This window comes from Rhopalosiphum maidis, chromosome 1 (assembly GCF_003676215.2).
Source record: "Rhopalosiphum maidis isolate BTI-1 chromosome 1, ASM367621v3, whole genome shotgun sequence".
Classification (NCBI taxonomy): Eukaryota; Metazoa; Arthropoda; class Insecta; order Hemiptera; family Aphididae; genus Rhopalosiphum; species Rhopalosiphum maidis.
The window spans coordinates 91,943,305-91,955,419 of NC_040877.1; the positions used below are offsets into that span (position 1 = coordinate 91,943,305).

Sequence of the window (12,115 nt, forward strand, 5' to 3'; positions counted from 1 at the left end):
CCATGAGTTATTAATTTTTTTAAATTATCTGTAAAATTGTTTCAGTTCTTTTTTATAACACTAAACTTCTAGAAGTAGTGTCGTAGTGACGACCAAAATGAGAACGTAGAACATATATTTTTTGCTCTCCTAATTAATATATCAAGAAATTTTAAGAAGTTGTAATCTTTGTAACTTATAATTTATTAGGTAACATTTAATCTGCATATCTACATCTGTATGTCATTCTGAACAGTCCTATAGCCCTCAAATTCGTATCTAATTATGAAAGGGATACAATTTTTTTTTTTATAGAAGATTAAAGTATAAACAAATCATTAATCAGGTACGAAAAAATAAAATTGGTACGATATGTCGATATGGATTGAACAACTTTTCAAAATTATAGGTGCCAGGGCTCAGGACAACTTCGTTCTAGATTTATAGTTGGATTTCGTGATTTCTATGAGCAATAGGTGGCATTTTTTAAAAGGATGTTTTTACAATTAATGGTCAATCGATACAAATCACGAATCTGTTTCAAAAAATTAAGTTGGTCTGATGGAGAAATTATATTATAAGTCTACGGGTGTTAGAACAAGTCAGTACTCACTATTCAGTAATATTCACCATATTATACAATATACAAACCACAATTAATTTAGTCGTGCATCCGTACAGGTGTTTATGCGTCTTTCTTTCTTTATTTTTTAACCGCCGTTTAGAATTTAAGCGGAAATTATCATTAGAATCGTATGGTTATCGTGCTTTTTCTTTTATTCACGATATTAATTATTTCAAACTCCAACAGTTCAACAAAGTAGATCGTTCGTTTCACTGCCAGCTGGTTACTGTTAACCACTGAACAATCTCAAATTCTCAACAACTCAACTGCTGGTTAGTGTAAATGTGAAATAGTGTTTATCTAATTATCTTATTACTTTATACGCGTAAAAACTAAACGGTACAATTATTCGTCCTTTACACAATCTATTTCCTGTTTGTCAACATCGTACATCCGCATTGAACGAAATATACGCATCACATGGGTAGTCGTAAACTCCGACACTGGATGACGGATACTTGTATAGTTGTATAAGTACGATTACAAAACAGAATAATATTATGATACTTGTATATCTATTATATAACATTATAAGTTATAACGTACGAAAACGAAATACGAAACAATAGATTATTTGGATGAATGCCGGGTACCCCCAATTACCTAGCGGCGAGCACATCCACCCGTATGGGCTTCAAAAATCGTGATACAGTTGTAATCCATCACCTATCGATAGTTAACATCGAAATCGCTCGATTGTTGTAGCAGATATCGTTTGTAGCAGTCGCCTGCAAGGCTGCAACGCCTGTAACTATTAACCCGTCGGCCGCCGCCACTCATCACTCGCAACAGGCTCACGATACTACAGCTGCTGCTACTGCTGCTCCCCGTGTCTAAGTCCTATTGTACACCAATAACATTATTATTATTGTACCTATCGCGGACTCCAGTAACCGATACTAAAATGCGCCGTGTAACTGTATCGGCAATAATATTTTAATTTTAATCGAGTTGCCCGTTGGCCGTGACGGACACCGCTATTCCACGACTGTCCACAATAACAATAATACGTTCCCCGTCAGAGTCCGTTTCGTAATAATATTACCGATTGTTGTTGTTAATTATATATGAATAATAGTATTGTGATGATGCTATTTTGCAAATATCGTCGAGGATGTTTGACTCATCAGACCCGAATTGTTACGATGATTCGATAGCTGTGAAAATAATTGGTACGTATTGACTTTATACATTGATGTATTATGTATATATGATATCATGATGCTTGGTAATAGGTACTTAATAATATTCGCATATGCCTTTGATCATTTTTAATTTGTTTTTGTCAACTTTTGATTTGTCTTCGGACAGGTTAATACTTTGTTAAGTAAATAATTTGTACCTTCTTCATTAGCTAAACTTAGTAAAAGTATTGAAATGCATTTACTTAATAGCACAATCTGTATAGGTTACCCACAGATACTATTGCATAATCCTTGTTAATAGATTACTTATACCTATTGTAAAATCAAATTTACCTAGAAAATGAAGAAAAATCTATGTAGATAGATATGTTATTGGATATTAACTAGTTTTATAATATCTTAGGTAGGTACATGTGTATATTTAATTAAATAAAACTATAAAAAATAAAAAATTATCCTATAAACCAACAACCAGATAAGACACTTTTTGGACACTTGAAAGAGTAAGAAAAATAGATAGACGAGTACATGAATTAATTGGATCATATCATATTATTAATAATAAAAGTAATCTTTATCACAAATCAATTTACAACTTACGAGTATATAACAATTAGTTATAAATTAAGTTGTAGTTCAATAGAATATATTAATATACGTTATGACTACACTACAGTTAAAAGAGAAAAGATATACATGGAAGTAACATGTTTGGTATTATCATATTTATAAAATATCCAGCATTTCAAAATAGTTGAGAAATTTAAATTTTATATAATTACGTTTAATTATTATTTATAATACAAATATTATATTATATTATATTTTTAATGCAAACATGTTGCCAAGTCTGAAAATTTTAAAATGAATAATTAATTTTCAATTGTTGTAGAATAAATTTGTGTTATTGATGATGTTGCCTACTAATATTATAATATTTGAGTGTTAATACTGTAAAGTTTTTTGACATTTTTTGTAAGTATGAATGAGTTTTATTACTGGAATTAATTGTATTGATTTTAAGATTTATGTGTTTTATTAATTTGTGGCAATCTATAATATTAAAATAATTTTTGTACAGACATTTTAGATTTGGCATTTTAAATCTATTATTTAACAACACATAATATATTACAATATAAGTAAAAAAACACAATATCAAACTTAGAATTGCGTTATCTATGTTATCTTTTACATTAGGGGCATACAAATTATGAAAAGTTTTTTTGTATCTTTGAAATGTTAACTGTGAAGTGCAAGGTTAAGTTTTAAAGTGTTGAGTTATAGTTACAATGTCATAATAAGCTTGTATATAGTTTGCTGGTAAAGTATAATAATTTAAGAACATGTTTACCATGTACATCTTTATATATACACTTCAAAAAGCGTTAGTTTTGTTAGAACCTTATTAGTTTTATTTATAATATCGTAACCAAATACATTTTGTAAAATGAGTTGTATAAAGTATCATTAGCTTAGATTTATCATATAATATTAAATTATATAAATCAATTGATATCAAAAAATATTTTTTAATTTTAATATTTTTTCTATTTTAATTGCTTACTAGTGTTTTTTTCAAGTATACACTGAATAGTTATGTACCATATTATACAAAATTCATTGAAATAAGCTAATTAATTATAAAAACTGTTGTATTTGTATATTTTAAAATATCTTAAAGGTATTATTGTTATATTTTATAGTGTGTATTTTTGTATCATACCTACTTATATTAAAATGTTTTTAATGAAATGCATGCAAGTACTCTTATTGTAATTTTGATATTGACATATTGATTATTTAATAAACATTTCTTTGTATTATACTCAGACCTTGCTGATATTATTGTTTATTTTACATAGTTCTCATAATTCTAAATATAATGGTAAAAAAGTATAATATGTAAATACTAGATACTTACTTGGTCTTACAGAATTTCTATTAATTGCTATGTCATCTAAAATTAACATTATTTTTTATACTACTATCATATTACTTCTTTACATAACAATAATTAGTTATAAATCAGTCATTTAATATCAAGGTCAAATATTTGTTATAATAGTATACAAAACAATTAAGACAGTTTTATTTCAAATCACATTTTTTGTTTGAAATACCTAGTTACAATTCATATTAAGTTTTAAGTGTAGCATATAAATATAAGACAGGTACTATTATATTTTAATTAATTTTTATTTTACCTAGGTGCTTATTTATATTGTTACTATATTTTTGTATATTTTTACCACTTAAGAAGATAGTCTAAAACTCTTAACTTAAATATATAAATTATATTAATTAAAAGCTTATATTAGATCTACTTATTTTAATTATTATTAATTTCCCATAGTTGTATTATAATTTTAAACACTATTGTGTATATATCTTATAATAATAAATCAATATCTTTATTTAATAATGTTATATGATACTATAACAGGTGGGTATTCAAAAATGTTTTGAAGCTAACCATATGCCATTTTGTCTAAAAATCCACTTTTAAAAACATATAAATTACTTGTACCTATTAAATTTCAATGAGGTTCCTGGGTTCTTACATAAGCATAATATTATTAAATTTATTTTTATATTGTACGGAGTTAGATATATTTTATTTTATGTTGTTCTATCAATACATGGGTAATATTATTGATTCATTCCTATTATATAGCTGTAGTATCAATAATTATATTTTATATATTTCAAAGTAGTTAAGTTTTATTAGTGTCTAATTCAAATGTTTTTAATTTACAATGTTGGTAACTTTTTACATTGAATTGTGCACTTTAATTTACTGTCACATTATTAAATAAATTATAAATCTTATTTTATAATTATTTTTTTTTCATAAGAATTCAATGTTTACTGTTTATAAATAATTTGATTTAGTTTCAATTTTTAATAATAATAATACTCTAGCCGTTTCACATACATTTTTATTTTATTTCAGTGCTTCAGAGAAATGATCAAATTATTGAACATTATTGTATTTAAATTAATGTTACATAAATTTACTGTTTGCTTAAATAAACAAATTATTTGGTTTAAATATTTATATTTTTTAATATTTGTTTCCTATTAAGTACTATATGGTATTCATTTTTAATTGTGTTCTATGACTTCAGGTTTTTACTTGAAATTTATATCTTATTAATAGACAACACTTGTAATTGCTTTCTAGTTAATGTTAAATACAACAGCTTAGTATTAAGATGCAGGAAAGTGCTAGATATGGTCCAGTTGCCATAATAGTGGCATGACAGGTTGCTAACAGTGTAATACTTTTTGTATCGTTTTCTCCTTGTTAGTATTGCCATATTTTATTTTACTCAAACCAGGACGAACATTTTTATTTAGTTTTCATGGAAAGAATCTTACCACTTCTCCAGGGTCAACCACCAGTTTTATTATTTTATTTTTTTTGTTACTGGAATACCACGCTCTATGGTCAGCATTCTACAACATGCGTTTATATTATAGGAAAAGCTTATTGAATGTTAGTCGTTGAAATGAGTAACCAACAAAATAATCAATTAGCAATATGTGATAACAAAATTAAAAGTAAAAATACTGAATGTATTTGTCCATAATTGTTATTTCCAAGCTAGAAAATTAATTTTAAAATAGAGTTTGTCATTCAATCAAGTAGTTAACTTGATTTTCTATAATTTATCTAAACAATATTGCTTTTTTATTATAAATGTGTAATAGAAGATTATTTTTAATATTAATTATTAAAGTTTCTGTAACAATTAACTATCCCAAAATACAATCAGAACAATAAGATATTATATTTAAATCCTGTACAATCCCAAAAAACCAAAACATATGGAAATTGTAGATTGTATTTTCCTTATATATGCTATGCGTTAAGAATTTTAAGATTATTAATAGATTGTAGTTTGTAATACAAATTTACCATATAGTTAACGTTTTTTCTTTTTTTAAAGGATGTTAGCTGTACATAACAATGGCGCTAACAGATGATGGAGATGATAAAGAATGGCTTCATAGCCTTCTAGTAGATGTTCAACTTGAACATTTCCTCAGTCGTATCATTGAAGAACTTCAAGTAAGTTTAAAAATATTAATAATTTTTTATAAGTGATTGTTATTTAAATAGTGTTGGTATTTATTATATGTTTAGATAACCAGATTAACTCACTTTGAATATGTTAAGCCAGAAGATTTAGAAAATATTGGTATTAGTAAACCAGCAGCTCGAAGGTTATTAGAAGCTGTAAAAAAACGTAAAGGTGCCGAGCGAAGACATAAAATTTTATCAATTTTGGGTGGAACACAAGCCAACAAACATTCAACAGGAACATTAAAAAAAATACATCTACAACTGAATCTGCTCAACCATCAGCTCTATCCCTTACTTGTTTAATCCTAGAAAAGGATATAAAGTAAATAAATATTACTTTATTTTGTTGTTTAATTATAAATTATTATTTATTAATTATAATGGTCATGTTTAGGTTATCTGAAAAAATTGGTGATGGTTCATTTGGAATTGTGAGTCGTGGAGAATGGACCACTTCAACTGGGCGTGTTGTACAAGTTGCTGTCAAGATGTTAAAACAAGATGTACCATCATTGCCACAAATGTTTGAAGATTTTGTCAAAGAAGTTCAAGCTATGCACACATTAGATCACGTGCATCTTATAAAGTACTTTATTACAATTTATAAATAAATTTGTGTTAAGTGAAAATTAATTTTAATAATATTTAGAGATGAAATATTAGGGTCTAATATAGAGATCATATTTTGGGGTTGATACTGAGTTGTGGTTTGGATTAAAACATGTAGAAAACAAAATCCGAGTTTCGGTTGGGAAATACAATTATTATGTTTTAAATATTGATAGTTACATGTTGTACTACAGTTACATTAAATAAATAAAAAAAAATATTTATAATCATACTAATTCATTTTTGTAAGAATCAAATTTAACCAATCAATTTCTTTTTTTTAAATATTGTTTGTTTTTATTTTTAATACATTTCTGACTAATATTTGTTTTTATCAGCTTCCAAGTCTACTGAATTGATTTTTGAATATGTTGATATAGTTTATTAGTTTTTTTTTCTAAATATTTTTGACATGTTTAATTAAAATATGTTGGGATGTAGTGATTGGTTTTCAGTTTTGACTTTAGAATTGAATGCTTTACTTCCATTTTTCTTTTTCTAAACATTATTGTCAAAAGCTGCCTAGAGTGTGATTGAAAAAGTTGCATCATAGTCAATATAGTTATTGAGAAAATAGTCACTAAATTCAGTAACTCTTGAATCTATAAGTTGTTCAGTATTTAATTTCAAAAACACATTTTCCACTTCACCTGGAGAGAAAAAAGTTAATCCAAAAACGCAGTGCAATTATTTTTCAATTTCTGAGTTATTATTTTTGTACTTTATAGTCAATCCTAATCTTATAATTTTTTTTCATCAGGCTTGACTGAGATGAAATTTGCTTTTAATCAGTAGTGATAGGGTATTTTTTAATTGCAGCTTGAAGAATTCCTTTTTCAAAGTTAAAAACTATGTTATGTCTTAAAATATTAAATTTGTTTCTAAATATTTACTTTTCAGCATAGACATAACAGTTCTATATGATAAAACATTTTTATCTTTTAATAAACCAAGTGCAACATGAACTTATTTGTTATTTTTAAAATCAACTCTGTTGAAAGAATTTTGTGCAATTGTCAAACATGCCATTCACAAAAATAGTCACGACACTGCACATGGATTTCAAATTACTTTCCCAAAAAAATATTATTACATTGTTTACATTGCAAAAAATATTACTAAATATTCCTCTTTTATAGATATCATTTTGTCCTTATTTGAATAGTCATTCACGTCATGTATGCATTCATTTATTAGTAAATTTGTTAATTCGTAGTAATATAGCATGATTAATATTTTCCCCAAAAAATAAATCTTCACCTTTAGACAAATTATTTTCCTTGGCTTTTTCAAAAATGATAATTCATCACTTTATCAATCTTATTTTTTACATAGTTATTTACCTTATGTCTATTTAATATTTGAATACTATCTGGTTCATGATTTGTACGATCATTTGTTATTCTTGAAAACACGTGTTCTTTCTTTCTTAGCCGATAGTGTACTGTTTTACATTACAATTTTTAATATTGCAATTCTAGAACATTTTTCACGTCAGGCTATAAAATAAAAGATATAACACTAACCTACTGCAATTTAGGTTAGTATTTATCAGATAATCAATAATCAAATATAAACCACAATTAAGACAGTAATTTTACCTTCAATATTATTATGACCTCAACTCAGACACAGTGTATTTTAGATACACATCTTGCATAATGATAGTTCATTCAGTTTAATATAGCATAGTCTATAATAGTTATACAATAATAAATTATTGATTTTTAATAATGAGTACAATTTAAATAACTATTTTACAACTTAAACATCACCAAAAATAATTTTGAGTATTATTGTAAAAGTAGATAGTTATTATATTTTATTCAATGAACTTTAACTTCTAACATTAATTGATTGTTTAAACTTGTGAGAAATCAGTAATGCAACTTTGTTATTAAAATTGTTGTTTTATTGATCTAAACAATATTTAATGGATTTTATATTAATATAGACATATATTTATTGTTATTTTTACAAGTGATTTTATTGTATATTTTTCTAATGTATGGTTTCATTATGAAATGTTAAATCTAATTTTGTATGTTTAGGTTGTATGGAATTGTTTTAACTCAGCCAATGATGATGGTGACTGAACTAGCTGCTCTAGGTAGTCTTAGAGATTATTTAAGAAAACAATGTGGCCATATTATGATTACTGATTTATGGGATTATGCTCTACAAGTTGCTACTGGCATGGAGTATCTTGAGAAAAAAAGGTGTATTCATAGAGACTTAGCATGTCGAAATATATTGCTTACTACACCTCATCAGGTACTCTTTTTATTTATTACTATAGTTTATAATTTTATATTTTATACATTTTAATCCTATTAATTTTTTTATAATCTAGGTAAAAATTGGCGATTTTGGACTAATGCGATTATTACCAATGGAAGAAGATTGTTATGTTATGACTGAACGACGAAGAGTACCATTCCCTTGGTGTGCACCAGAAAGTTTACGTACTCGACAATTTTCACATGCTTCTGATACATGGATGTATGGTGTTGTGCTTTGGGAAATGTTTACTGGTGGTGAAGAACCTTGGGCAGGTCTTGATGCTTCTCAAGTACTATCAAAACTTGTTAGAGAACGTCAACGTTTAGAGCAACCAGAAGCATGTCCAATAAATTTATATAGATTAATGCAACAAGTGAGTTAGCAATATTAAATTCTTTCTTAAAATTTAAATAAAACATTTTTATATTTTATTTCTAGTGTTGGATTCTGGATCCAGGTGAACGCCCAAGTTTTAAAAGCATTAGAAATTATTTGAAAAGTAACTCACCAAACATTGTCAAAGCTACATCAACTTCAGTATCCACTGAATTTTGTGATGACTCTAGTAAATTAGAAATAGAAGTAGGTGATAGAATTATTGTAATTGATGGTCAACCTGATCATTACTGGTGGAAAGGACAAAATTTGAGGACTTTTCAAATTGGAAACTTTGCTAGGTAAAATATAATTTATATTATTATCTAATATGTATATATATTTATAGTAACAAATGATCGTTATTCAAATTCATTTGATACAATTATATAGGCGATCGGTTGATCCAATGAGACGGAAAGCATCAGACGATATCAGCAAACCCCTTCGAAATTCTTTTATTCATACTGGCCATCATGGTGATGCTAGTGGAAAAAATTGGGGCTTCCATGATAAAATTGATCAAGTCTATTTGAACAATCCTATGGAGCCACCAGATTTGTTAGGGGGTCGTCCGAAAATTGTAGAAACTGGTCCTCCTATATTACCAAGTCGAAAAAATTCAGACCTAGTTGAAAAAAATGTGCGATCCAAAGCAGAAAAATCCAAAAATACTGTGCTTACATCTATACTTCCATCGAACAAACAATTCAACTACTCCAAGCTTACAGATGGCCGTAAAAGAAGTTTACGACCAGCGCCTGGCAGACCTCCTGGTCCATTTCCTCAACTTTCTAATAGTGAACAAGTTTTGGTTGATTTAGACGGATGTACACCACCACCAATAAACCATAATACCAGTAATTCGTCATCCATCAACTCAAATGTATCTATTCTTGATCAACCCATTGATGTTGCAGAAAGTTAGTATTTCTTAACAAATATGAATAATCTAAGTAATATCAAAACTGTTGTCTTATTATCTGAATGGTTTTTTTTTCAGCTGATAATTCTGAACCATTTAATTATAATCACACATACTCAAATGTTAGTGGATTATTTTCTTCTGAACACTCTACTGATCCATTTGATACTTCTATCTTCGAGACTACCACTGATGCTGTCCAAAAATTTCCTCCTTATTCTGATACACACATTTTACAATACAATGAACCTGTTTTGACTAATACTCCCAAACTTGACATGAACTTTATTGCTGAACTTGAAAAAAGTTTGGGTAAAAAAGAAGCACAAGCCAACACTAATCAAATTGTGTTGGCACCTCCTAATATGGCTCCAAAAAAATTAAATACAGAACTTTTAAATTCAGCTATTCCTCGACCTTCAAGTTCCATAAGTAATCTAACTAATGGTTCAAACACATCTAGTTATTATTCAACGACAGAACTTGATATGTCATTATTCGTTTCTAAGTATGATTCAGATCCAATATATGCAGCCAACCTGAATATGGCAGAAAATAAAGTCAAAGAGTTGTGCATAAGTGATATAACATCACATAAAAATATCAATAATACAGCTTCCGATTATAGAAATGATTTATATTCGAATGTCAAGACTGATAATTTAACTGTTGCTTCAAATTATAATTCACCATACTATAGTCCACCAGTAGACTTGTCAAGGTACTATAGTCAAACACCCAATATGTATCAAATTGTTCCAGAGCAAAATACGGTAAATAATAATATAATGAGGATGCGATGCCCGTATTGTTTCCAACTTACAAACTTACAACAAAGCAATTTTTTATTCAGTAAAATCCATTATAATATTTTAGTTTTAATATTATAATAAATTGACTTATTATAAATAAAGTTAATATCTGATTATTTATTTGTAAAAATATTATCTTTAATTTTGCATAGGGTATTTTTTTTTTTTTTTTTTTTAAAAGATGAATGTTTTTAAATTTTACTATTTTACATATCTAAAACTCAGCGTACTAATTAAAATACAAAATAAATCAACGAGAAAATATTGATAATATTCTTACTTTCTAAACTTTTATTATATATTAATTTGCTAGAATATTAAAACCAACAACACAAAATAGGATCTGCCAAATGCAAATTTGCTTTGTTATAAATATTTTGCTACATAGCACATGCGGGCATCACATGTAAAAAAAAATAAATGATTTGCTTGCTGTTATTAATGTCTGTGTTTATTTTAGTCTGATTCCTCTGTATCTCAGCTTTGTAGTTATTTTAATAACACAGTGACTGAAGAAGAGTGTTTAGATGCTTTAGAAGCTACATGTTGGAATTTACAGGAGAGTGTAAAATATTTAAAAATTAACAATCTTTTAAGGTAAGTAAATCAGTTGTAAGAATGATGACACACATTTAAGAAAACAATTTAATGAATTATATTATAACTTTATAACTGGTATTTTTAGATTAGGAATGGCATCCAGAGAAGCTTGTGTTACTGCTTTGAACAACTGTAACTGGAATGTGGAAGAAGCTGCTTCTACTCTATGTGATGCTGTTTGAACCAATCATTTATAGAAAGCATAGGTTTCTTCATCAATATCAGAAACACTTTTTTTTCCCTAAGGGAAATGTTTACTATTGAATTATTCAATTTGTGTAATATAGTCTATATATTTAAATTTAAGTATACCTGTGATAAAAGTTATTTCCATATTAGATAGTTAGCCATCAGAAAGTATAATTATAATTAACACTATTAGTATTATCGTTTTAGATAAATGTATAAAAATCAAAAGCATCACAAAACTTACTTTTAACTTTGTATTTATTCTATATTTTTTTTATATATTAATTCTTAAATAATCTTTATTTTGTCTATATGTTTTACAAAAATACTCATTCTATAAACTCATTAGTATACTTAATAATTAATTTTATTTAAAATTTATGTTCAAAAAAGTATTATTTGAATCGAACAAATGTGAATTATATAATTATTAATCACATCACAAACGACTATTTAATAGACTTTCTTAAAAAAGTCAGT

General features: G+C 26.8%; 1 protein-coding gene across 1 annotated transcript; it reads left to right on the forward strand.

Moving 5' to 3' along the window:
* The first annotated feature begins 1,397 nt into the window (after nucleotides 1-1,397).
* Nucleotides 1,398-11,880, forward strand: LOC113560346 (activated CDC42 kinase 1-like). Its single transcript, XM_026966170.1, is given in 12 exon segments — nucleotides 1,398-1,776; nucleotides 5,706-5,827; nucleotides 5,903-6,091; nucleotides 6,094-6,164; nucleotides 6,237-6,428; nucleotides 8,503-8,725; nucleotides 8,805-9,107; nucleotides 9,173-9,411; nucleotides 9,503-10,032; nucleotides 10,113-10,807; nucleotides 11,307-11,443; nucleotides 11,532-11,880. Coding segments are annotated over 11 exon segments (2,778 nt in total). The 5' UTR covers nucleotides 1,398-1,776; nucleotides 5,706-5,725; the 3' UTR covers nucleotides 11,629-11,880.
* Nucleotides 11,881-12,115: the final 235 nt, after the last annotated feature.